At 38.8% G+C, this 27,295-nt stretch overlaps 2 protein-coding genes and 2 long non-coding RNA genes across 7 annotated transcripts in view; all 4 read left to right on the plus strand.

Moving 5' to 3' along the window:
• The first annotated feature begins 6,333 nt into the window (after positions 1–6,333).
• Positions 6,334–9,046, plus strand: org (oogenesis-related gene). Its single transcript, XM_079594140.1, has 6 exons — positions 6,334–6,575; positions 6,692–6,769; positions 7,543–7,771; positions 7,851–8,002; positions 8,068–8,172; positions 8,257–9,046. The coding sequence occupies exons 1-6, from the start codon at positions 6,522–6,524 to the stop codon at positions 8,275–8,277; spliced, it is 639 nt and encodes a 212-aa protein (XP_079450266.1). The 5' UTR covers positions 6,334–6,521; the 3' UTR covers positions 8,278–9,046.
• Positions 9,047–15,064: 6,018 nt separating this feature from the next.
• LOC306988635 lies at positions 15,065–20,349 on the plus strand. The gene is made up of 4 exons (XR_013795471.1): positions 15,065–15,267; positions 15,355–15,465; positions 19,866–20,124; positions 20,255–20,349. It is a non-coding gene; the product is annotated as an uncharacterized lncRNA (long non-coding RNA).
• Positions 20,350–21,121: 772 nt separating this feature from the next.
• On the plus strand, positions 21,122–23,794 carry LOC306987847. Its single transcript, XR_013795266.1, has 3 exons — positions 21,122–21,259; positions 21,704–21,720; positions 23,028–23,794. It is a non-coding gene; the product is annotated as an uncharacterized lncRNA (long non-coding RNA).
• Positions 23,795–24,238: 444 nt separating this feature from the next.
• The window catches only part of lingo3a (leucine rich repeat and Ig domain containing 3a), a 28,271-nt gene continuing 25,214 nt past the window's right edge, over positions 24,239–27,295 (plus strand). For 3 of the 4 annotated variants that reach the window (XM_079592433.1, XM_079592434.1, XM_079592431.1), the window contains exons 1-2: positions 24,245–25,258; positions 25,597–25,898. The gene's annotated coding sequence lies outside the window, so the exon portion shown is untranslated. Of the gene's footprint in view, positions 25,259–25,596; positions 25,899–27,295 lie in introns of all 4 variants that reach the window. The other variant, XM_079592432.1, reaches the window with a different exon arrangement.

Below are 27,295 nucleotides of genomic sequence, written 5' to 3' on the forward strand. Positions count from 1 at the left end.
TCACGCCACGTAAAATGTAAACGTCAGACGTTGTTATAGGAAACATGCTGAAAGTCGCTGCCGAAACAATGCTGTGTTGTTGCAAAGTGCCGGACGAGCAGAATTTTTTTATTTTTGAAACTGGCGCAGACAAGAGCGCGGAAAAAAGCTGTACACAACGGCCTCCTACAGTTCTGCCGCTCAAGACGCAGTAGTCCAGCGTGGCGGCTACAGATTTCGTTGTAAAATTTAAATAAGACAACATCTCTATTGCAAATGCAAACCCCTCCATCAACGCAACGTCATTGCCATTTTTGCCAAAGAGCTGCATGGACACACAAATCGGATCTGAACAGTTGCGATACACAGTGTGGACATCATTTTAGATCAGATTCCAATCGGGTACAAAGATAATCAGATTTGGACTGACAGTGTGAATGTAGCCATAGTTAACTACGTCAACATTTTAGCCATAGTCAACGCTATTTACACATGTGGCTGATGCTGTACCTCTCTCAACCACAAACGCCTTCAGTTTTTTGCACTCTTCTCTTTAACTTTTGACAGTCTATAGAACTCGAAATGTTTTTTCCCGATGCGACCGATTAGTACAGACCAAAACTCAACCATTTTTCAGCAGCAATAATCAGCCAAATTTCCGAGTCCGTTCAGTTCAGTTCAGTGGCATTTATTTTTTAATACACTTCTCACCTTTAGTCCTGGGAATGAAGATGTGCTATGTGTGTAACGTTGTATATATAACGTTCCAGAAACGTCTCTACAACAGTCTCCATGGGATAAACTAGTGAAGTCTTTTGAGGACGTGCCCACAATGTTTCTGGAACGTTAGCCAAGATAAAAAAAAAAGAACTTTACCACGACGTCCTCACAACGTTGTCACAAAGTAATGTCACGCTGACCAAATGACGACTAACTGACGACGTCGTCACATTGTGCTGTGTTAGCCGGGGAGAGCCTGGGACATTTTACCGTGCTGTTTTTATTATGCTTATGCTGCAGTCGGCTGCTACCACTCCTTTTGCTTTGTTGTTTATGCATATTTACGATTAAAATTTCGATTAAAGTTGCACATTGCAGTAAGCTAGAAAACAAAAGATTCAAACAATAAGACTAACCGTGTTGAATTATATAACAATGATTCGTTTTTGACGATAAAAGTTTCTGGCTCAAGAGGACCATTCCCTATTTAAGGCCTCCATTCAAACCGAGCTCTGTGATCAGTCTGTAGTGTCTTCAGATGGTTCTGGAGATACAGATACAGCTCTTCTGGCTGGAGGGTGAGAGTGAGTCAGAGAGGGCTTATTGTCTCGCTCTTTTGTCCTCAATATGTATAGCTGAATCTGAGTACTTGAAAGCTGCCATAAGAAGATCTATGACCAAACAAATTGCATATATTTCCTTTAAAAAATGTGAAAAGAGTTATGAAATACTAGCTGCAAGTTGCACAGTTGACAAAGGCATCAAATTTAAGGTGCCAATAGCAATAATTCAAAACTATGAACAGAAAATCTAAATGTATCATGCAATAGTGCAATGTAAACTTAGGTTCAATATATTTTATGTATACAATTTTTAAAAACAATTTATTTATTATTATTTATACACAATAACTGTTGCAGAGTCTACTCTACTCATGCTGTCATAAAGAGTCTAATAGAATCCAGATGTAGGATTTGCATGTTTAGATGCGCAAACCGAGTATTTCTTAGAAGTCCATCATGTCCATCCATGAAGTGCAGATCAAAAGATGAATTGCAGTTCTAATTTAAGACATGAGTGCAGGGAAGAAGCTCTCATCAAAATGAAACAGAATGAAAGAGAGCGAGGGTGAGGAGGGGACAGTAAGGACGCAAGCACTGAAGAGACCCTGAAGTGGATCATCATTAAGCTCATATGCTGCTCTTAGTAAAGAGACTCTTCACATGCTGTGAGTCCTGGGGCTTCCTTATGCAGAGTTTGCCACAGATTCACATCAGTAGCCTTGTCATGTCAGTAAACGCTGACAAAATGCAAGGAAACTGTCTCATGAACCCACTTGAACCTAAATGCCATATTCAAAGATGCCAAGTGGATTTTGAATACCATTTCCATATACCGGTAACTAATTATTATTCCTTTTTGATAGTTCCATTAAACATGTTTTATTATGTTCTAATGCAGTGGCTAGAAAAAGTGATTGGACTCTCAATGCACACTTGGATGTATAATTTTATAGTGCATTAGACACAAAATATCAAATCATTTTTTTCTTCTCAGAACTGACTTTGTCTGTGCTCTTTTTCCAGCTGGATTCAATGTGATTTTTTTATGATATAATTTGTGTGGAAAGTTTGTCTTAATTTTGTATGATATTAATTTCCATAAAGTGTTTTGCTAAAAATGTGTGTTTGTGTTATATTTATTTCCAAATAAATGTCAGTTGGATTGATATTTTAATGTCATTTAATTTTACAGGCTTTTTTAGGTCACTGTAGCGGCAGCTTATACTGTATGTCAGAAGACAGATGCTTTTGAAACCATTTGTATTTTCAAAAACTTTTATTTTCATCATAAGATCATGGACAACATCTATCTGAACATCTGAACATGAGAAATTCATGCATAAAATAAATAAATTCCCACACAACAACAAAACTTGTTAATTTACAATAGAAGGCGCTCGACTGTCATGTTATTGAGCAATACTGCTCTGGGTTTGTTCATTTGTGGTTTAAATTAAAGTCGAAAGACTTTCTTTCATGTTTGCGAAGAATTCCCCAAAGGCTTCGCTTGCTTTTGCTGACCGGTGCTTGCTTTACTAGCTCACTGTTCTGAGCCAGTTTCCTCTGGATCTCGATTCCTGTAACGCTGTGGCTTCTAAAGAAACGATGAGAGACAGGAGACTGATGTGGAGGGGTGCTGGCATGTATCTGAATGGGGGATGTCCTGACAGCGATGCTTCTTTTTGTTTCCAGCTTAGGGTGCTTAGACGTGTTGACCTCTTCATCGTGACCCCAACGTCTATGGCCCTGGGAGAAGAGTGCCTCTTCATTGGCCATTTGTGGGCTTTTGCTCAAAGTTACAAAGCCGTATGGGGTGGTGACCTTGGGAAGGTGAGGTAAGGAGAAAGCCGCTTGGCTAGCAGGGTCTGAGCAATGTTTGAGATCCGAGACAGCTTTTCGTACAGGAGATACGCCGAACCCAGAGGATGATGATGAGGATGACACTGATGATGAAAGAGAAAGCTTGGCATGATAGCATCCACTGATGTCGTCATAGCTCCCCCAGTCCACCTCTTCTTCATCCTGTCGTTCTTTCTCATTCGCTCTGGATCTATAGCCATACTCCAGGGCTAGTTTTGGAATGGTGAATTGTGGGATGCTATCCGGGGTCACGACGATACTGCGTATACTGTCTTTACTTCCGCGGTTTTCTAACCCCAGCGAACTTCCGAACGAGCAACTTCTCGCGGTGGCCCAATTGAGCGCGAGGTTTCCCGCGGAGCTGTGCCTGCGCGCGAAAGGGAATCCCGCGCTTTCTGACTCGCTGTCGGCACTCGTGCAGTTTCCAACACTGATGGTGCGCGTCACCGTCATGTTCTTGTGCGTTGCTGCCATGCTGTGATGTGTCTTAAAAATATTAAAATATTGTTTATTACCTGTTTGTGGAAAGGTGTGACTGAGAGAGCGACCTCAGAGATTTATAGTCATCCAGACCCTTCAAATCTGTCCCACTCTGTTTGTTTTAGACGTGCGTAAATGTGACGAGGAGCCGTGTGCGGAAACATGCCCAAATGTGGATCTCTCCCGCCTTTTACGGGTCTCCTCTGTGACTGACGTTGACAGGAATGACAGAACGAACCCCTCACGAACATGTTGTTTGTTACCATAGTTACGGCTATTTTTGTTAATAGTATTTAGCAGCTTGGTAAACACAATGACATCAAGACAAAATGGCATCAAGATTATGAAAACTCTTGGAAAAGAGAAATTAGGCCTATATATTTCATTTATTGATCTAATAAAGCCTATAGAGAATTACATTTATAAAAGATAAATTATAGGCTAATATAATGATAATATAGTTTCATTGCAATAATTATTAGTATTGCAAATAATTATCATATGAGTGGTGTAGTCGAGGCCATATGCATACATACTCTGCCTACTTACTTTTTGCCCAGGGCTGTTTGCGTACGACTTCTAATGATCAATATTTGCGTATACCCACTTCTTCCATAGTCCATAATCTTCTGTCATGTTAGTTTCCCATTTAACTGTGTGTCCAGTGCTGTTGTGCAAACTCGTGATTCTTTGTTGTAATTGGTGTATTAGCACTTCTATCCCACTGACCAAAGGTAGCCTATGTCAAAAAGACGTAATTTCAACGTATTTGTCAGTCACACGTTGAAAAGACGTCCCCTGAGGAGCCAGAATGAAAGTTTATATTACGTCTTTTGCTTATTTTATGACGTCTTCTGAACTTCCGATATTGACATCCAAGGGACCTCTGTACAAGGTTCAAAACTACTTCATATGTGGCTGGCGTGGACAAATTTTCAATGTTTTATAAGGTCTCAGTTAGACATCATTTATACTGTTTCTGAACCAAATAAATCTCTGAATGCATTCAATTAAGGCCACATTTACACATAGCCGGGTATTTAGAGAAACGAATATTTCTCCCCCTCCGTTTTCAATAATAACATCGTGCACACAACCCGCATAAATACGCCATTGAGCGCCTTTATAACTATGCCAAACCTATGGGCGGCAGTGTAGGGAGAAGGATAAAGCCATGCAAGCCAATCAGAATCCTCAGAATCCTCAGAATCAACAAGAGAGAACCTAAAACCCCGTTTCTCCCAGTTGACACGACAACATATAACCGGCGTTTTCAGAAATCTCCACTTTGGCCGGAGTTTTTAGAAATGATCGTTTTCTGGGATAAAAACGCCGTTTTCGTGTAAATGACAGGCCAAAACGCAGAGAAATATCTGCGTTTTCCCATCGTGTAAACGGGGCCTAAAACTCACCTTTATTTCTATGTTTTCCTAGTTGCAAAGAAATTCACAGACTCTGTTTGTCTGAAAATCATGAAAACAAAAGAAACTTCACTCAAAATTATAGTGTATAATTAAATTAAATTAAATTCTGAATAACAATTAACACATAACAAGCAACAACTTGATTTATTTGGGTCAGTGTTCACCTAGAGCAGTAAGAATGTGGGAGGAGGGACTTTCATTTTTATTTATAATTTAAGTGCAATTAACATTACATCAATGCAGTCAAGTGTTCATGCAGGCCTACCTAAATAATATCTGCATAAAATCTTAAAAATTATGAAAAGAACACAGAGAGTCTAGTGTGGTGGAACTGGACCTGACTTCTGTCTCACAACATCTCTTATGTTTCTCTGGTTGCATCCGAAAACTTTGGCAGCTTGCCTCGCTGCCTTGACTCTGCAGGCGTTTGCCCACTAAGGTACCTGCGAAACTGATTTCAAACAGACTTCCGAGGCAGAGTAACAGTTTAATGACCTACAGCAAAATAGAACGAGCTTTGGTAAGAACTAATTACTACAGAAGTAATTTCTCACAAAAAATTACATCAGAAGTGGAAAACTTTGGTCAAAACCGTACATTTACACACAAATGACCAGCAGCAACCACAACTGTCAGACACCATCTTTCTTTTTCTAGCTTAACTGTCATTGAATGTAGTGCAGAGGATTGTTGGATATCAAAGGCAGTGAAGGATAAATATATGCTGCCTTCAAAAATTGATCAGATGAAGGTATCTAAAGAAGTGAAGCATTGGATTCGGACGTGCCTTAATGCCTTCCCACCTTCACTGTAAAAAAAGTTGCTACAAAGACAGAACAACAAAAATCTAATGTAAAATTAAACATTAGTTTGGCAAAACAACTAATACAAATACATTTATAATGCCTACCTTTTTCCCATTGTGTATTGTATTTGTAGGCCTACTCCAAGTAATACAATGCTATACATGTGCACAAAACAACAGGATTTTAGGTTAAAATTTGCGTAAGGATATATTTTTAGGAATATTTTGTTGTTTATGATTCCTTGATCCACAATCATTGAGGAAATTTATTTAAAATATGTTACTTTGGAATTAATTCATTTAAACGAAACGAGAAATGTACCATATATATATATATATATATATTTTTTATATATATTTTTTTTAATAATAATTTAAAAGTCTATATTATATTATATATTTTTTGTTAATTAATTCATTGTTTTCAAGGTAAAATTCAGATGTAAAAAACAAAAAACAAAAAAAACGTGGCAACATAGATAGCAATTGCGTGCTTTTTTTCATACTTTAATGTGCGCAGCTAGTTTTCTAATTCGCACACAGCCTCCACGCATGCGGATTACGGACACCCGCACAAACCGCAGTGGGCTGGATAAACGCACGTGGTTTAATTAGCACGTGCATGGTTGCTTTTAAATTGGCGGGGAAACGCTTTTAGACAGTCGGTGGATTAATTCAGAGAGCATCGAGATGACTAACCAGTGCAACTACACCGTTGAGTCAGAGAACACTGAGGGCCAAGAGGCAAGTTTATTCGAATACATTTCACTCACTGAGTCAAAACAGGAGTTTATTTTGTTCACACGAGGCGTTCGAGACAAATGAGCGTTTGTAAAAACGAAAACTTTTGTTCCCAACAGAAGAAAGCTGTGTCGAAGAGAGGTGTCGTTTCGGCTGTCCTCTGTCGGATTTCACAGTCTTGGCCAGTCAGTTTGACTGTAAGTCTTAAGTGCAAGTGAACTACTGTGATATATAAGTGTTTACCAGCTGCTGCACCCTGTTACATAGTACCTGTCTAGTTAGTGGTCTGTTTACTCATTTCAAATGTCAAACTGTAAACAAACGATCTCAAACACTAACACAATTTTCTTATACAATATGTTTTATGTATTGCTGAAAAAAAACTAAAACTAGCTGATACACTAATATCAGTGGACATTTCAGGTGTCTAGGCTGGGACACCATTGAGCATCAGATTAGCCAATACCACCATCAACCAACACAGACCAGCAAACCAGTTTAAGCTGCATTTACTTATTTTATTTTCATTTAATTGGGTCATTTTATTTACTTGACTGTGGGTGAGTTATTACTAGCTACATCCTATTCCTACCTGTTAGTATGTTTACTCGTTTAAAATGTCAGGCTATAAAGCAAACAACCATTTTAGATGTTGATTTTTATTTATTACTCCACACGGGTGCTAAAACTAGCCTAAGCTGGTCTACTGTTATTAGTGGAAACTTTTCAGTTGGCCGTGCTAGCTAAACCATTGAGCACCGCACTGGCCAAGACCAGCATTAACCAGTTGAGACCAGAAAACCAGTTTGGGTTGTATTTATATATAATTTTTAATTTTATGAATAAATATTAATTTTTTTTACTAGTTATATAAATTAGTAAACTATTCTTTAACTTTTTAAAGTGTGGTTTTTAACTTTTGCTCAGTTTTTAAATTCTGTAAGTTTGATCCTGTATGCTGTTTCTTAAGATGCGGGCTCTCCGTGGCTTCTGGTGGCTGTTTGGCTTCTCCACACCAGTGAAGGCCATCTCTCCAGCTGGTGAGGAAAAAGGCAGCTCCCCTAAGGAACGACAGTGCCGAACGGTCCGGAAGCGTCTCCACAGGGTCACACGGCTGCTGTTGACCATCTTGCCCCGCCGCATCCAGAGAGCTCTAGGTTATCCGGTCTGCACCAGCATTGGCTGTGCTGTGTCCCCGGGTAAGCTCATCCCTTTACTTCAGATGATAAACCATTTTCAGATATGAGACTTGAAGTGCAGCTGGTGTTTCTGTTTTAGAGGTGCGTTGTTCCCCTACCAAGCCTTGTGGCAAAGGCAGCAAGAGAAAGCAGGATGACCTGGATGAGGAAGAGGTAGATCAGCAGTCCTGGGTGGAGGCGCTCACTCAGGAACTGGCCGAGGAAGACCATGAAGTTGATCCGGATTATGAGGTTTGCTCTTTTCTTTTTTTCTTTCTGTTACTGCCAAATTTGGGGATACTAATCATCTCCTGCAGCCCAGTGGAGTTGAGACTGACAGTGAGGAATACCGGTCACACAATGACACTGAGAGTGACTTGGAAATAGAGAAGGGTGTCGTGGTAATCAAAGACTTGGAGACGGTACAGTTCTCACTTCTCACCACCTTTTTTTGCTTAAATTATTCTGAACTCTATATTCCAAGTCACCTGTGTTTCTTGTTTCAGGTAGTTCCTCCTGAGGCCTAATGATGGCAGTATTTACTAATACTAGTATGCAAATCAAGAATATTTCAACAGTTGCTGAATGTGTTCATTATGTTTGTTCTCTGGCTTTGTCTTTTTTTTCTTTTTGGCATGCTCATTTAATGGCTTCCCAATTTGCTGCTTGAATTTGTCTTTTCCGTGTTAAACTGCCAAATAAAAGTGTTTCTAGTACTGCGTCTAATTTGGTTGTGTCCTACACCGTTGGCCAGTGGGTGGCAGATGCTCACTTAGTTTGATCATCAACACGTTCTTTTGTGGAAGTTAAAATGCAATGCAATGGTTATCATAGAACGTTGTAGTTTAATTAATACTGAAAGCACTTTGAATTCTGTATATGCATTTTTTTTTTTTTTTCAGTGTATGCATTTGTGGGCTTTCATTTGTGTATGCACTCCACATAAATGCATTAAAACATTTACACAGGCAAAAAAATTCCTTACCAAAAAATAAATGTTAAATATTTACACGCACATAAATGCAATTTTGATATACTCATGTTCCAAGCCAAAAAATTATTAAAATATTAACTGATGTATATGCAGTGTGTATATCAGTTATATAATGTAAAATATTAAAATATTTCATTTATTTATGGTGTAATGCACGCGCAGCCAGAATACGGGCTGTCTGAATCTTTTGCTTTAACAAAAAAAAATGCTAAAAATGATTTCAAAGATAACTGGACACTATTTGTTGAATAGAATGTGCTATATGATGAGAGGATTTGCTCCAATCTGAAGCTTTTTTTCATGCAGTAATGCATATTTTGCTCAACATTTTTCATTTCTGAAAATAGCCTCAACCTTTCAAGCATTTTTTTGAAAGACGCCTGCTTTCCCAGAAGAAAGCAATTTTGTGCATTGACCTGATAGGTAAAAAAAAAAGTATTTTAAAGGGTGCTGCTCATTTCTTATTTGTTCGTCCTCATTTTATTTCTTTGCCTTCTCACGTCTCAGCTCCACTCCACTTCGGATGCGAGGGAAGAAAATGCGGACGAGGGTATCAAAGGAAATTTGTATATTGGAATTCTCTTGATCACTCGAGTGTCACTTCAAAGCGTTGTCAGCTGCGCTCAAGTGATCTGCCCTTATGTTGTAAAATTTTGGTCATTTTTAAATGAATAACTAATAATAAAGCACGATGCCCTATTGAAACATATTAGATTTATGGATTAAGGAGGTTGTGAACGTAAAGCATAAATAAAAATTGTGTTGTATGTGAAGGGGGAGGAGGAGGTTTTTCAACAAGAAAGACACTTTCGCATAGGATACACCTGTGCATCTCATAACTCATCTGGAAGCTTCCTTACTTCTCGGCTGCGTTCCAGTCCAAAATGGTCATGCCCTTCACTCGATAACTTTCCTCCGTATCGTTCACTCGGATGTAGTCATTGCTTACGTTGCACGAGTGCCCAGTGACGGAAGTTTCAATGGGCTAAATTGGAAGGTCCTAAGCCTATGATTACTTGGAATCAGCTATGGAGTTGATTTATTATGAAAAAAAAAGCCCCTTAAAGAATTTGTTTAATGCAGCATCCAAATGCATATAGGTGTGTTTGGGTTGTCTTAAATAAATAAAAAATTATAGTTGTTTGTGGTGGTGGTGATTAGACGAGATCTGCGGTGACGTCACAATCGTGTTGCATTGTGGTATAGGGAGCTGAAAAAATTGAGGGAACAAGGGTTTGTCCTTGTAAACTTCCCTCGTCCACTTCACAAAGTGGAACGCACTTCAATATGGCGGCAGGGATTTCCCCGTGGGGTAGTGCTTAGGGAAGTTCGCAAGTGCATGTCTGAAAGTGGATTGGAACGCAGCCCTCGTTCCTCGTGGTGCAGTTAGAGAATTGAGAAGTGAAGTCCTTCAAGATGGCTTTGATCAGTTTCCGGGTCACTGGCTGGAGGAAACGAGGAAGCATCAGTTTGAGTGTTGGGATTAAGCACCCATTGATTACTCCAGACTCCACCTACCATTTATTAACGTGCAACCCCTTGAGGCTGATGTGAACGCGAGCGCTTGCTCCTGAAGGCACTACCACCTACACCGGTGCGCTTTTAGCCGAAGGTGAGCACCGTTCTTGCTCCTCGAGAAGAGGGGGTGGATTATTGCCAAGGACTCTTCACGGCCCTTTGCACACCAAGAAGATAATTTTCAAGCTGCATATGGCAGAGGAAACGCACACCCTCCCCAAGTTCGCAAATGAGCACATTAAATTCAGGAGTGAGGTGGTGCGGAAGTGCACACATATCCATGTGAAAGAACAGAGCGAATCGGGCCAACCATCAAAACGGTTCTTGTTTTGTTGACCTAGCTAGGAGTTTTCCCCGTTGTTTTCTGACAGCTATAAACAGGCGTTGAAGGAAAAACGTAATGTGATTGTTCTTGGAGGCTTTGAGAAGAACAGAGATTCTGAGGGGGGGAAGAACAGGGAAAAGCCTTCAAAGTATACATCAGATCTATGGCCTGCTGGGATTTCTTAGCTGTCGGGCGTTTTTTTGAAGAGGAGACGGATGAGTCTTGGGAGAATCGTGTTTTTAGTGTGCCTGAAATAGCGCTTGTGCACCAGGAGCTCTTCTTATCCCCCACTTCTCCTTTTTTCCTTTAATGTAGATGTTGCTGTGTGCGAGTTCGAAGCCGATGCGATACGGTCTTCTGTGGGGTGCGATGCCTTATTCTCGATTCACTTCCTTAAGCTATGCTTAGATGCGGACTTATTGACTGTAGATGCAATTTTATGGTGATATTGTGTCCCTTTCATGTCCTCGGGGTAACCTCAGGCGAGGTGTTGAGGTACATAGACGACCTGCTGCGATTTGGCACACAAAACCACTTCCCTCGGCACATTCTGACACCGGCTCATTGTCACCTTTCTTGAATGACAACGGGTGTCGGCAAGAGCACATTGTCCGACCTGAATGCTATTAACAGCTAGATTATATTGCACTCCCTTTGCTTGTAATGTGATTCCATTTATTTGATATAGGGCTCTCAGTGCATTTTAATTGAATTCATTATATATACAGTGTAATTAGCTCAGTTAATTGTATAAATTAAATAGCAGTATTTGTTGAGAGAAGCCCCCCGAACGGTTATTGTGGCAGACAAATACATTGACCATTAAAAAAAGTGGCTTTAGAAGCTCAATATTGTTAATTTGATTTCAATATCATTGAGCATTACTGCTTACTGTACACATCATTTGAGTTTGTCAGATAAATATTTAGACTGTTCTCATACAGAATCCATCTATTATTATTATTATTATGTTTTAGTTTGCACCTTTTAAAGTAGGGGCACACCGTATATCTGTAATATCTTCATCAACCAATTCTATATATATTTAATATTATAATTAATAAAATTGATTATTTTATATAAATTTAATATATGTGTATATATAACAGTATAAAATACATTCATATATAATTTATAGTTGTAAATGATCATTTTAATGATTATATATACATAATTTAATAATAATATTACCGGTGTGTATATATATATATATATATATATATATATATATATAGTGTGTGTGTGTATATATGTGTGTGTATGTATGTATGTGTATATATATATAATTACACACACACACACACACACACACACACACACACACACACACACACACACACACACACACAATATATATTTGATGTTTCATCCTTTAATGGCATTGTAAAGTATTGTTTTTGTTTAGTTTATTTTTACCTTTTGTACTATATATTTTAAATACCCATTTATTGGCTATTTGCCATATGAAAAACATATTGACACATTCAGTGTAGCTGTTCATCAGCGTCTTAGGAGTGGGGTCTTGAGGTTCCTCTGTCTTATTGTGTGCCATCCTGCAGAAAAAGTCTCTTAAGTTGTAGCTGCATGAGTCTGTACTGCATATAGTGTTCTCGGTATTCTATCTGATGATCAAATGTGTCTTTAGCTTAACCATGCCTCGAACATTACAGCTGTTTTACATCCAGACAAGGGTGTCTCCAGTTAAATCGAGCACATTCTCAATGGGCTTTTAAACTGCTGCATTGTTTAACATATCGCGGCAGAAGATTTTGCTGCAGACGACACGGCTGTCACATCATTCTTCTTTAATCTATGCAGCGACGTCTAACCCCTGCTGTTTGATGATACCGTGCCACTTCGTTTTCCCAGCATCACTCTCACAGGCGTTTTTCCCTTCACATCCCAGAGGTAATTACCTTATATGAGCACCACAGAGAGTACTCTGCAATTCTATGGCAAATTGTTCAATCGATTGGTTTGAGCTCAGGGACAGAAGATGCCGTGCCAGAGTTTTTAGTATTCAGACTGAAGAATTAATTAAAGAGCCTCTCGCTGCTGCCGCACTACATGAGAGGATCTTTCTGTTGAACAAAGATACTACACCACAAAGATATTTATTGATGGACTAAACAGCTGCTTTGTGAGTTGTTTGGCCTATATTTCGTGACTAGGCAGTTGAATATGTTGCTATAATTAGGCTAATGAACTATATTACTTAGTGGAAGAATTATTTATTCCAATAATTAATATATTTAATTGAACATCTGTGTCTTTCAGTTTTTCTTTTGCAATCGTTTAATAAATGTAAACCATACATTATAATGATTTTGCAATGTTTAAGGACATTTTAAGCGTTTTAAAGTCACTGTAATACATTTTACATTTTCTCTCTTTATTTATTTTGCTGTATTATACTGGAAAAAGAACATGTCCACCCCCTAAAAATAATAGTATTTTTTCCAAGAGTATCTTTCGGCCTTTTTCTCCCTGTTGCGTTCGAATTCTTCAAAATAATCAATAATTAATTTCTGTCTTGTCCCTCTGCTCTATGTGCTTCTCCTAATCAGATCTGTCAATCTTCAAGATTTATTAATCAAAACGACACAAAGCTGTCACCTTAAATCAGTCTCCATTCACCACAAGTCATTTCTAATGAAATAAAACACTGCGTAATATGTCCAATCTCTTCGCTTTCACACAAAACCTTGAGAAAAACAGGTCTAAAAGCTTCTAGTTGTCTTCAAGAATGTAAATCTTATGGTAACTATTTATCTGTCAAAACATATACTAGATGCTTTTTTATTTTATTTATATGAAACATCTCTGTAGTGCATTTTCCAAACATTTTAAAGGTTTTGTGGACGGTTTTAGACATATTATTGCAAATTTTGGTCAAAATATTCCATTAAGTTAATCAGGCTGTTTTATCTTGGAAAAGTTGCAACTACACATTAAAAATGCGGTTGTCTTCAGTCTGCTTGGTTCACTTTAGGCCACACTTTCTGTTTTTCAAGCCACGCAGCAGTGTCTGCTCCGACTGACTGTAATATTATCTCACTTTATTAGAGCATAAAATTGCTTGCACATGCAAAGGCAGATTCATAATCAAGTTGAAAAGTTCAATTTGAAGAAGTAATTTGGCATCCCTCTCGTAATGTACCTGTCAAAGAAAAAATACAATCAACCATTTCAATCTAGAGTAGGAATTCCCAAATATACCCTTAATTTTTTTTTACTACCAGAACCCCTGATATAGTGTTCAACTGAAAAATGTTCTCACTGTTCCCGTCATGGGACCGTAGCGTTCTCTACCCAATTCCTTTCATGCTGACAGTGTTTTGACAAATTAATAAAGGCACTGTTGGCTCCCTAAATGACTTGCAGGAGGCCAACCCTTCTTGACAGAATCGCTGTGAATTTCTGCGTATTTCTTAATTAGGAGTGTCTGTATCCCTTGTGGATGCAAAAGTTGGAATTTGTTTTGGAACCTAATTACATTACAGTTACATCTGAAACCACTCTGGACTGTTAACCCATGGGTAAGCACGTATAACAGGGTCAACGTTTTTAATAAGTCTCAAATAATCTGATTTGCATTTAGATGAGAAATTCTAGCTATTTTGTTTAAATAAAAAGCATTATTAACATGGAATGCTTGATAGCCATCTCTTTCCCAGCCATTGACAGAATTTTCTGGCAATCCATGTTTTCTAAATTTGATAAATTTCCCCCTGGGGGATTAATATAGTAAGTAAATCAAATAAAATTTTCACTGTTATACGGTAGGGGGCGCTATTATGCATCTTCTGAAAGAGTAGTGAGTCTCTGGATCAAAACAGAGGAAAAGAAGAAGTAGAAACAAGTGATAGAAGCATTAACCACATGTAAAATAACGCGATCATCAACATTAAACAGCATATTAATCAGAACTGCCTAACGTTACCAAATGTAATGTCGACCCAGGACGAGGTATAGGACTGTGAAGCTTTGGGGGTGTTGATGGATTTAATTTCCATGTTTTCCGGATGTAGGCTTTGACAAAAACATGATTTTCTGTTCTCAACGTGATGTTGCTTTTTTTAAATTAAACCTACCCATATTCAAGTTGATAATAAACTTAGTTAGTAAACTTAGTTTAGTTTGTCTGTTTAAAAGCAGAAGCTCTGTTCTTTCTTTTAATATATTGTATGTTTCGATATTCATATAACGAAATATATTGGGGGCCATTGAAAGTTTTGTGAAAATTATCAAAAATGTTTGCGCTTTTTTTTTAAACCGATGTGGGGAAAAAGTTAAAGGGATAATTTACCTAAAAAATAAGTTCTGTAATTGTACTCAAACCTGCATTAAAATTAATATTCTGGAGAATACAAAAGAAGATATTTTGACTATTTTATTTGTTCCATGCAAACAAAGTCAATTGACTATCATTGAATGGACAAAAACAGCTGAAACGTTCTTCAAAATGTCTTCTTTTGTGTTCCGCAGAATAAAGTAATGAAGGTTTGGAACAACATGAGGGTGATAAAAATGACGTTGAACTGTCCAGCTCACCTAGAAGTTTCCTTTTGCATCCTTTTTGAAGCTTAAAAGACTGGAAAAGAGCAGCCTTGACATTCTGCAAAAATTCTCCTTTTGTATTTCATGGATACAAGAAAGTCAGTTTGGAACAACGTGAGAGTGAGTAAATAATAACATTCTCATTTTTGGATGAACTGTTCCTTAAAATAAACATAATAACCCTTTGTCTCTGTGTGGTTCCGCCAGTCACATTGTGTCCATGAATCATACCGTGTCCAGACTCCAGCGACCGCCTTATGTAAGTGCCGTGGGCTGGATCCTCCCAACAGGATGGCGGAAGCAGTACATGAGCCTGAGGTAAAAAATAAAATAAAATAATTGTAGGCTGGAGGCTTTACAAAATAGCCGTGCTTATTTTTGTAACTTTATTATGTTATATATAGTGTTTACTTGAACGTTGGTCAGCAAGAGATGTAGTGTCAGTCTGAACAAAACTCTTTTAGAAAACCTGTTATAGAATCATACATGCCTAATGCATTTCAATCGTTCAGAACATGCTCATGCCATTAAGCCACCCACGGCAGGCTCTTCTCTGTCTGAATCTGCATACAGCGTAGGAGGCTATTGTGTGGCCTCTCTTCAGTCCACGTAAATAGCCACATTAGACTCACCGCTGCCCTTTCCATCTACATAAAAATGAACAGCTGTATGGCAGATGCAGAATAGCTTTCAACGAGAAATGTGTACGGCTCCACTGTCTTGTTTATGGTAATGAAATCAGAACGTTTTGACTCTGAGTGACTCAGATGTGCTCGTTTTTTAAAAGCTTTTATACAGCCCTTTTGCACAATGAGCATGAATGAATCTCCAGCGTGTGCAACTTAAATAATCCAATCCAATACAATGCATTTATATACCGTATACTTATATTAGATTTAAAATGTTTCATTTTCCTGGGTATATGGTATTAAAACGGCTCGTTTTTTGTGTCTGAGCTTTCAGGAGGCTAGTGCCTCAAGCCTGTGCTGATATGAGTATATGGAGAACAATAAATCCATTGCTATTCTTGGACAGGCTGTGGTGTATCATTCTTTATATAAGCTGATATTACACTCCTCCACGGCAATTGTTCCCTCTGATTGCTTTCAGCGCTCACTGCAATTGTGTATCATCCTATCATTCAGTAAGTAAACATTGGGAGATGGCCTGTTGATGTTGCTGGATCATGAGGGACGGAGGCGAAGGAAATTGCTTAGGCCCTTTTTCAAAAACCTCCCATCTCATTACATTCCTGCTGGGCTCCAACAGCCAAATAAATGTGTTGCTTATTGACTCAAGAATGGTGAATTTCACACTGCCATTTTTTTTGTTGATGGATTTGTTTTTAAGATCCAATAACTCTCTAGTCCTTTCATAGTATGTGCTGAATTTGATGGATGCACATTTTTGATACCTTGTTAGCTTAGCCTGCTAGCTAGCAATAATAACAGTGGTGTCTAATGACACACTATATATGATGCACTATGCACTCAACTGTCTAGTGTTTGAACTATAAAAGGTTATTTTATCCAGATTTGTCGGAGTCTGTTAGCCCCTCCCTCTCCGCTTCCATATAAACATTTCACACTTCGTTTTTATGGTTAATTAAGTGCATGATCTGGGTATTTAAAGTGCATTTTTGGAATGTTCACTGTGAACACATTACTCACAATATTTTTTTTTACTTCAAAGTGCCATAGAATAAAACACAAGTATGTAAATTGGGGCACACTTAAGCCCTATTCGCACTGGATTAGTATTACCTTATGACCTCTAGTTATTTGTAATAATTGCGGAGGTTGTCTGTGATCTTAATTCCGTGCGAATCGGCCATGTCTGTAATTTGTGAAGTAAAAATTCCCCCGCAAATGACCTACAATTTTTCGACGAACACAGAGGTCCCGTGATAATATTAGTTCCGTGCGAATCGGCATCTCTGTGATTTGGCGGGGTCGTATATAATTATTTTTCAAGGTTTTTGTTTCCTGTGCACTTTTTTATCCATCTTTCGCGAAGAATGGAGTTGGACTGTTTTGATAGTATTTTGGGTGCTGGGTCATATCGCTATACACCATACAACTATACAATTTGCAGGAAGAGAAAGCTGAAAACCATCAAAAAAATGATTAAAATAATGATAAAAGAATGCTTAGATGGAGATGAATGACATGTATAGCAGTATGCGGTTAGGAACATTCTTCTGTTTATGATATATCATGCAGTTAGACCTATAATAACAAGACTTTTCCAAGCAATAGCCTATATTGACATCATATCCGGGAATTAAGTCAGTAATTTCGAGTAAAATCACAGGCTTCGGTTATCCCGTGGGAATGCGCCACACGAAATTCAGATGTGGGGGGGGTAATTTCTAAATCACACGAGGTCCCCAGATAGATAATACTAATCCAGTGCGAATAGGGCTTTAGTCTAAAATGTACCAGTCTAAAATGAACACTTGAAGTGTTTAATTTGAGACTCTACCCTTCTAAAATTCATACACAACATGGCAGAGTAGCCTACGTGTTGTATAATATATAATTAGGGATGCAAATAAACACTTTTGATTAGCTAGAACAAGATATTGCAACGGTTTTGATCTTGCCTTGAGGAAGGAGTATTGGGTCTTGCACAGCAGTGTTTCACAGTTTTCCTCCCTCTTTTCAGAATCTGTCATCTCCTTAGCTCCTGTGGCTTTATTTGTATGGGATTGCAGAGTGTCTGCTGGTTGCGCACTTGAATATCAGATGCGGTTGGCCCACCCGGGTGTTGTTTGTGTACTTTTTAAACATGCTTTGCTGCTTTTTCTTGCAGTTTATTAGGCAGCCGAGATGGTCCTCTTGTTAAGAAGTGCACTTGCAAAGTAAGTTAGGGTTTTCTTTTGTACCACTGGTTTTCATCTCATTTCCCAGTATTGCTGTTCAGCGTACCACATCCGACTTGCTTTTCACCTGAGCGGCATTTATTTATTTCTGACAGCCTAGAAATTGGGGTCCATGACCACAACAGGCATAGACTCCCGTCTACCCAGGCTTTTGCTGTTCACTCCGACTGCGTAATCAAGTTCTGTGTAAATGCAGTGGCACGGTTTGACCCCGTTTACAATCCCTAGTCCTCGTCCGAAAGTGCTTTTGCTTGCAACACAAATTTTAAAAGGTTCAACAAAACCATTGACATCAGCGCTGACTCATTCCGTTGTGATACTGAGGGGGGAAAACGGTAAGAAATTGGGCTTCTTTCATAATGTTTACTTTTGCCAGGCAATTCCTCCCTGCCCTGATAGCATCAAGCTCCTATGTAAATATTACAGTGTGTCTTCGTTTGAACCGATGCGACACCACTCACGGTGCCACTGGGAACATGATTAAGAGATTAGTTTCCTTGTTAGATGCTCTCTGAAGACAACAGCACAAAAGAAGCACAGTTAAGGTGCACACTGTGCAATGCAGACTGCAATTTCCTCACACCCAAGGGACTCTTTTATGAGACAGCTGGATTTTGTGTTGTCACGTTGGACCGAGAGCATCTCGAAAGCTTGATTACAGAATATGAGCCAGTCGTGAAGCAGACAGACGGCCCCTTGCGGAAACACATGGCGCTTTTGGCCGATGGCATCTTGTTGCCGTAGTCTGGATGCTGTAATAGAAATGGCTTCATTTTTTCTGGCTACTCTCCCAGCGTTACTCTGGCATGTATCACGGGGCAGAATGCTTGGCTGTGTTCTGAATTGCTCATTACATTCCCAGAGGCGAACACAGGCCAACCCAAAGATACAAACAAAGAGAGACGCAGCCGACAGCAGGGAGTCCCCCCCCCAACACACACACACAATGCACAGTGACTGCTCGCATTTCTCTTGCAGCTAGTATGCAGTCCTAAGATTCACCATTCATTCAGTGTGTTGGGAGTAGGAATGTGCAAAACTGCTTATTTTTTAAATCTACTACTTAAGGAAGGAAAAAAGTGTGGGTTCACTCCGTCCTACATCAAACATATTGTTAGGGAGGCATTTCAATTTATGCATTCGTGCATTCAAAACCAGCTAGACTTGGCGTAGCAGGTTTCTTGAGACATGTTCGAAAGTGTTTTGGTAACAAGTTGTAGTAACTGATTCATTTTCATGAGAGGGTTTCATTGTGCTAATGTTTAAAGTGCAGCATGCTAATCAAATAATTATCAGTTGTGTTACCGAAGCTGCTAATGTGTAATCCCCCCTCCAGCTAAGCTAATGGCTTACTATACAAACCTAGCATAGTGCTAATTGGTTAATAGCTCTTTTGATTAGCTCAAACAAGATTGCTTGCCCACTCATTTAACACAGCGACTGTGCTTTTAAAAGGGAATGACTCAGGAACTGTGCTTAACTGCAAAAGCTCAACAAACTGAAACACCATCATTAAAAAAATATCTGTTGTATTACTGAAGCTGCTAATGCTCAAATATTTGTGTTTTCAGTTGACCTTCCGTAAACAAGCTAACGGCTTAGCATAAAAACTTACCGTCGCATAGTGCAAATTAAAAATAGCTGTTTTGATTTAAAATATTTCATGATATCACGCTATCTATTTGATCAGTCAAGGATCTTATATATAATGGCTAGCTGTTCTAGGTCAATCCACCATTTATTTAGGTTAATGTATTCATCCATATGAATAAAATGTGTTGCAAAAAGGCATCAAAGTGAGTCTCTGAATTAACCAGAAGTCCTGTCTCTGCAGTGGATCGGCTTGGGGTTTTTTGAGCGTGAACAAGAGGATATTAATTCATCTTGACTGCCGAGAGATGGCATGTCGTGTGCTCTGGAAACCCCAGGATGTGTAAGGCTTTAATGATGTGCTGTTAAAAGAAACCAAAGAACGTCGAGTCCCATCATCATGCTGAATGTTAGCTGTGGTACCAAATAATCATAGGGCAACGTCAGCCAGGTTCTTTTCAGATGAAGACAACCTATTAAGGCTACAATGAATGTTAATACCGGTATGTGTTTATTTCCTTAGTTTTCTTTGAAATATGGACAGATTTTTTTTGTGTGTTTTTCCAAACTTAATGATCAGGTGAATTCTGCTAGCTTCACCAAATAAAAAAAATTCCTACTATTTCTATGCAGGTATCCCCATACTCATCAGCCATTGTTCGGATTAATGGACAATCATGCCCCCAAATTCACGCCATTGGTTGAGCCAATACTGTGGCTTCGAGGAGGTCAGTATGGTACTTTTTTTTAACACTTTTTGAGGGAACTAACCTACAGATGACTGACTTAATAGTTGTCTCTGTGCGTCAAACTGGGATACAATTATGAGAACATATGTAGATGTCAAAAACTATTTATATTCGTTAACTCTGCGGCTGGAGTTCTGTGTGCCAGCTGAAAATAGCATTCATTGTTTGAAAGTAGCGACTCACCCCCTGCATTAACCTCCAAGGTAGCGTCGCTGTACTGTGCTTCATTCATTTTAAACAGATCATCGCATACACATTTTGCTACCGTTGCTCTCCGAGCGCTCTCTCGTCTTCTGTTGTTTGGCTGCATCAGCGGTATCAGCGCAGGTGTGCGTGACTGATTCCCAACACTGCTTTTATCTGCACCGTCAGCTTATTTCCACTTCACAGCATTAGTAAAGTGTGTCAGGCTTGTGTATGATGTCTTTTTTCGAGTTATGTTACCACATGAGGACATGCTCTTGCATGAACCCGCCATTAAAGACCATCTCAATCTCTCCTGCTGTATGAGAAAGCAGCTGAGTCCAGAATTGCAATGACTTGTAGCTTATTGGATTAAAAAAAAAAAGGATGACCATGGCTTCATTTCCCCACTCATGAAATTCATGAGCTCAAGTCTCCTGGTCCTTGACCTCCTTTAGAATGATAAATCAGCATCTATAATTCCTCCAATACAAATATTCAAGGGAATATTTAAATATAAATATGTGTAGTTGCATAAATGGATGGTTTCCAATCCTTGTGCTTTCAGAAGGGAGGATGATGTGTGCTTTGTTTATGGTAAACAAGAACGCCGCAGCCTTGCATATTGGATATGATAGACATACACGTGGCTTTGTGGACATCATTGAACCCCTCATGCAAGAGCCCTCTGTGAATATTAAATGAGGTAAATGCAAATATTTTTGGGCAAAAACAATGAATGCTTATCAGTCTGGGTGTCAGTCAGAATTAAATTGAGTGGTTTTTAAATTCTAAAAAAATGTTGTAGTAGAAAACAGGGATTTCTATGATTTAATCATAAATGTAATCATACACACAACTTTATATTAATAACCAGTGTTTGAAATGACAAAAAAATGATATTGAATGCATATTTCATTGTTTGGTTGGCGTGTGTGTGTGTGTGTGTGTGTGTGTGTGTGTGTGTGTGTGTGTGTGTGTGTGTGTGTGTGTGTGTGTGTGTGTGTGTGTGTGTGTGTGTGTGTGTGTGTGTGTGTGTGTGTATATCACATCACATTTTTCTGAATTGAATTCTGGAAATGGCATTAGTTGCTCTCTCTCATTAGGATGCCCTCTGGCTTTCTGACTCTGCCCCCCCTCCTCTCTGTAGGGACCCATTTGGACCCGGTGAGACTTCAGCTATGCTCTGCATGACTTCAATCACACACACACACACACACACACACACACACACACACACACACACACACACACTCACACACTCACACTCACACACAACAAGGTTGCAAATTAGGTCCTACTCTGGCAAAGTAATTTACTGCTAAAAGAGAAGAATGCCCTAAGTTCAGCGTGGTCAACTTGAGGCATTAAAATGTCTGAGTGACATCGAAAATTTTGAGTCACTTCTGCCTCTCTGCTTCATGGTGATTTCATGGCAGCATGTCACTTTGTATTATTGTGTAACGCATCTCTGCCTAAATATGTCATGCTAAAACATGAAATGCTAGACAACTTCCTTTAGCAGTAGTACCACAGGAACTGGCTAGTTAGCCTCCAACTAGTGACTTTTCTACATTTTTCAGTGAAAAAAGACAGTTATTTACGAGACAGTGTAGCTCCAGTAACAAACAACTTGCTAGCAAGCCGAGTCCTAAATATTTATTTGCAGTTCTACTGTAAATTTAATTAAGCACAATAGAGGCCTAATTTAGTAATTGCAATATTTATTGTTTCTCAATTCCTTGTGGTAGTAGCAAACAGGTTAGTTATCCATCCAACTTTACTGAAAACTGCTTTGCCAAGTAGTTTTGCTACAAATTTTTTAAATGGCATGCCAGTTCACATAGCTCTTCTAGTAACAAAATAATGTTTTTCATAACTTCCTGTGGTACTAGCAAACTGGCTAGTTAGCCTCCAACTAGTTGAATCAGTTTTAGGAAGTAGCTTACTAGAAATAGTCAGTGATTTACCAACTTAACAACATTTTTCGGTAGCCTGCAAAATGGTAGCTTATAGCCTCATACAGTAACAAGCTACATGCTAACAAGCTAATTCTTTACCTAATTTTTTTTTGTAGCTAAAGGTATCTGTTTTATTTTATTTTATTAAACAGACACTTACTGGATAACTTCTGACTGGAACTACATTATCTCTTTATAATTAAGGTTAATTAACACACAATTAGCTCCCTAGTGACTCAGATTACCCAACACAATGGCCACCATATGCAACAGGCCACCTAGCATTTCACACGATTAGCATTCTGACAGGCCGGAAAACGTGCTAATGTTACTCTGCTTCGCAATGTTCTGTGGCCACCTTGAAAGCTTTTTAACAGGGTTTAGCACCCAGAGGGAAAACACACACGCGTCAAGGTGACCTCCTTCAAGTGCCATGGGAAGACTTGCTTTCGCCATATCCAGTGTCCCTATCATAAGTTTATATTGCTTGCGGGCTGTTCTGACTGTTCTCAGTAATGCAGATGGTCTCACCGGACGAAGCTCAAACACCATCAGGTGGCCTTTTGCCGCTTCCACCAGGGTTTGTTGCTTCAAATAAAAGTGTGACGCACTCAGGCACTTCCAGATCTCGGAAAGGTCAGTGAGTCTTTTTTTTTTTCCTTGAAAAAGAAGACAAAGGATGTTTTTCTTCTGCTGCCCCAGAATTCCCCTGTCTCTTCACTGTTCTCTAACCATTTTTCACAGCTGCCACTCAAACAAAGCCATCTTAAAGGTTTAAAGCTCAAGCAGAGTTGTGTGAGGGCGTTGAAGTGCGTTTCAAACACCCACATCTAAGGCTGGCTGAGGCCATTAGGAGCAGAGACAGAATGGCAATGTGTGTATTGTTATCTTGGTGGTTTTTAGAGAAGGTGCCAAATTCTTTGGATTCAACATTCCAAGGTGTCTCAATGCAGCATTCTGGATAGACTCGGATTATGATTTAGTTATGTAGTCGAGGGTCAGTAAGGTGTTTTTGAAAGAAGTCACTTATGCTAACCAGGTCTGCATTTCTTTGTTAAAAAATACAATAAAAACAGCATATAGTTGAAATATAAATATTTTGTAACATTATAACACTTAATTAGTTTAAAGCATCCTTGCCAATTATATTTATTAAAAAAAACAAAGAACTGGAATCTGATCCAAATTCTTCGGATTTAAAAGCCAAAAAACGATATATTGACAGATAAATCTAAATCTATATAATTTTTGAGAGCCTGATTACAAAAACAACTCTCATGAATGTTGCACTTAAGCAGATTTTCCTTTACGAAGGGATTTCAATCATATTTCAAGGAATTCAAAGCCATCATGGCGAACAGTCTCGTCTGGATTCGCATCTCAAGGAAATAATCCATTATTTATCTGTCAAATTTTCTCATCAGGCCGATAACGATAGCATTAAAAAAGAACTTATATCGACCGATGCCGATATGGTGGCCGATATATCGTGCATCCCAAAAACGTTTAAATAGTTGTGTACAACTTTAAAATAAGCTATCCAAAAATGTATTTTAAGTTGGATTATTTACATTTAAAAGTTGTTAGTTTTTACATTTTAAAGATATGGCAGAAGCATGCATGGACGCACATATCTGTCTTAAAAAAAACCCTACTCCTCTTATTCTCTTATTCTATTCTATTCTCTTATTCTATTTAGGACAGCTAGGAAGAGAACAGGGATGAACTCCTTCACCAATAAAAATATTTTGAGCAGCTGCGGTGGTGTGAGTTTTAACCCAGTGGCGAAAATATCTTTAGCTGTGTAGCTACTGTGAGCGCCCATTTCCACCATATAAAGAAATGCCTGGGTAAATCCTTATAATGACATAAAAAAGCCAAAATTGTGAGATTTAAAAGTTGTCTTTAAGAGATAAAAGTCATAATTATGAGTCAAAATTGAGATAAACATATAAAATGTTTTTGTACATCATATGTACAAAATGTACATCAATGTACATCATAATTTGATTAAGTCACAAATATGGTACAAAAAAGAGATTTGCTTATCTCATAATTTTATGTAGTATCTCAATTTCTACGTATCTCATAATTGATAACCTCTTAAGGATGGCTTCTTATCGAATAATTATGACATGTCGAAATTGACAAAAAAGTAATAATTACGACAGTCATAACTAAATAACTATAAGTAAAATACGTCATAATTCATCATTATAACTGTCTCGATTTTGACTTGTCATCAATTATGACAGATCAAGAAGTAATTTATGACATAATTATTTTTTATTTTAGTAATGACTGGCATAATAATTGCTTTTTACGTTATGACGTATAAATTCTCAATTTTGACTTTCATCTCAAAATTATATTGTTGTATTTCATGATTTTTACAATTTGAAGAAAAAAACTTGTTACCAAAGCATGATTCATTTTTAATAAAATGTATATGTTATATATAGTCTTCCATAAACTACTCATTAACAATGAAAAAATACTATCCCTCTCACTATTTTTTTTGTTCGTTTCTCTCTCAGCATTCCCTAACCTCCTGCTCTGAGAGGTCTTCGGAGGTAAACGGATGAAAAAAAAAAAAACAGGACAAAAGATAAAAGGATTGCGCATTAAGAGGGTCACATGTCTGCTAAAATGATACGATTCCAGCTGCTGGTCTTTGCTTTGAGTATTCAAGCCCTCGTGGACACGGGGAGCTTTCGGTGAGGGACTGAGTTGTGAAGTCAAGGGTGAGTATGAAATGATTAAAAACACAAGCCAGTGCAGAAGAGTCAATTCACCGTGAACTTTTTGCAAGAGCCCACTGAGTCCTTTAGGTATCACACAGAGGGACGCCAAGTGGATCTGTTTCTATTGAATTGCTCTTGATTGTTTTCAGTTAGTCTGCACTTTCGAGACGCTCCCTTAGCGATCAGTTTGCTGGCAGTGTGAGTTTTGAAGCCACACAGCCGTAGTGGAGAGTAGAAAGAGGCAGGCTCTCTCACATATCACCGTTTCACAGAGTACGACTCATCCTGCCTGATACACTCACACACACTCTCTCTTTTCCCTTCACACACTTGTGCAGAAAGCCACACATCATCCCTCCTGTCACTGGAGCAATGTGTACGGAGAACCTCATGACTACCGGCTGGCAACAGTAGAAGACAAAAGAACGATCCAGTGGAGAGAAGAGGGACGATCCGGTTGGGATCTTGGAATCTGATGCTGCAGTCAGGAGCATCTGCAAGCTTAATTGTGCGACTCAACCCGAGCAGCTGTGCAGAGCCCACACGCCGAAGCTGAGAGGGACAGCCGAAACCGAGGATAGACGAGTACGCCGAGCTGACCGGGCTGGCTGATGTGGACCTACAACCTGTCAAGTTCTGGGTGAGCACTTGCATCTTCTCCATGAAAGGGGCCGTTTAGTGTGGCAAATTGGCAGTGTCCCACCTGTTATTAGGGCTTAAATATAGGGGGCTAGTTGGGGAAGTCAGACCTGTAACTTGTCATCTTTGCCATTGGGTTGACAAGGACCCGGCAGATACCGTATTTTCCATTTAAATCAGTTGCTGTTGCTTCAGGAGCTTCAAAACCATTTGTCTAATGAAAAAAATCAGCCTGCGCCCAGCTTAATTACCTCTGTGGTGTTTCGTGCATGCAAATAACAAGCCTCATCATTTAAATACGGCACTGTCTTCTTTAGATGTCCTCTTCAAGGTGGTTTTAAAGGGATAGTTCATCCAAAAAGGATATTTACTTACAGTTATGCTGCTTACAAACCCATGTTGCAGTCTTTTGTGGAGCGTATAACAGAATATGTCTTAAAGATTTGGTATAGCACTTTTACATTTATAGTGACCACTTCTGTACAAAAAGGACAGAAAACACCACAAGAGCTGATTCACACAGAACGTGTCGCGAGTCGCAGGGCAGCAAAAATGAGAGAAAAAAGCGGTATTTTTTAACGGATTATCGAAGCTTATCTTGAGCATTAAGGTTATAGCGGCCACATCTGTCCAAGACAACAAAAAAACACCTGAAGGGCTGATTCAAAGATGCGTGAGACGCAGGGCAGTGAAATGAAAAAAAGAAAAGAAGTCTCGATGCATTTTTTAAAAAGTTGAACTAAATTAACTAGAGCATGACACGTGAGCGCAATGCTCAAAGATGTCCATCATTGATTGGTGCATTCTGTTATAGCTTTTTGTGAGGAAGAGATGGAAATTTAATTTGTTATTCAGTAAAAACTACGATCATTGTCAGATTTAAAAAATAGCACACCAAGGCATCGTGGAAAATTTGTTGTCATTGGCGGCAAACCTTACTGGTTCTCATGTGTACTGGGTCTCAACCAAAAATCCCACGAATATCAGTGAATTGTCTCATAAATTTGCATCTGTTCCTCGTATAAACCTATGTCGTATGACTTTAAAAGAGTCAAATGAACAATTTTGGGTCTCGTGGTTAGTATAAACACCCGTATAGAAAGATGCATGATTTTTTGCGTGAACATTTTCCAGCATACTAATTTGGAACAACTAGAGCGCAAGTAAATAATGGCAATTTAAATTTTTGTGTGAGTTTTTCCATTATTACCTATTCTTTTGTACTGCATATGTAACATGAGCTTGCACCATTGACAGTTGGTGCGTTCAAAGTCCTCCGGGGAAGTTCACATGTACGAGTTAGGAATTGATGATTATTGCTGCGTTCACGCCATGTCGTAATTACCGTCAATAAAGCTCTGTATTAGGGATTCACCGATATGAACATTTTGGTCGATG

This window comes from Phoxinus phoxinus (genome assembly GCF_949152265.1).
Source record: "Phoxinus phoxinus genome assembly, chromosome: 20".
Classification (NCBI taxonomy): domain Eukaryota; kingdom Metazoa; phylum Chordata; class Actinopteri; order Cypriniformes; family Leuciscidae; genus Phoxinus; species Phoxinus phoxinus.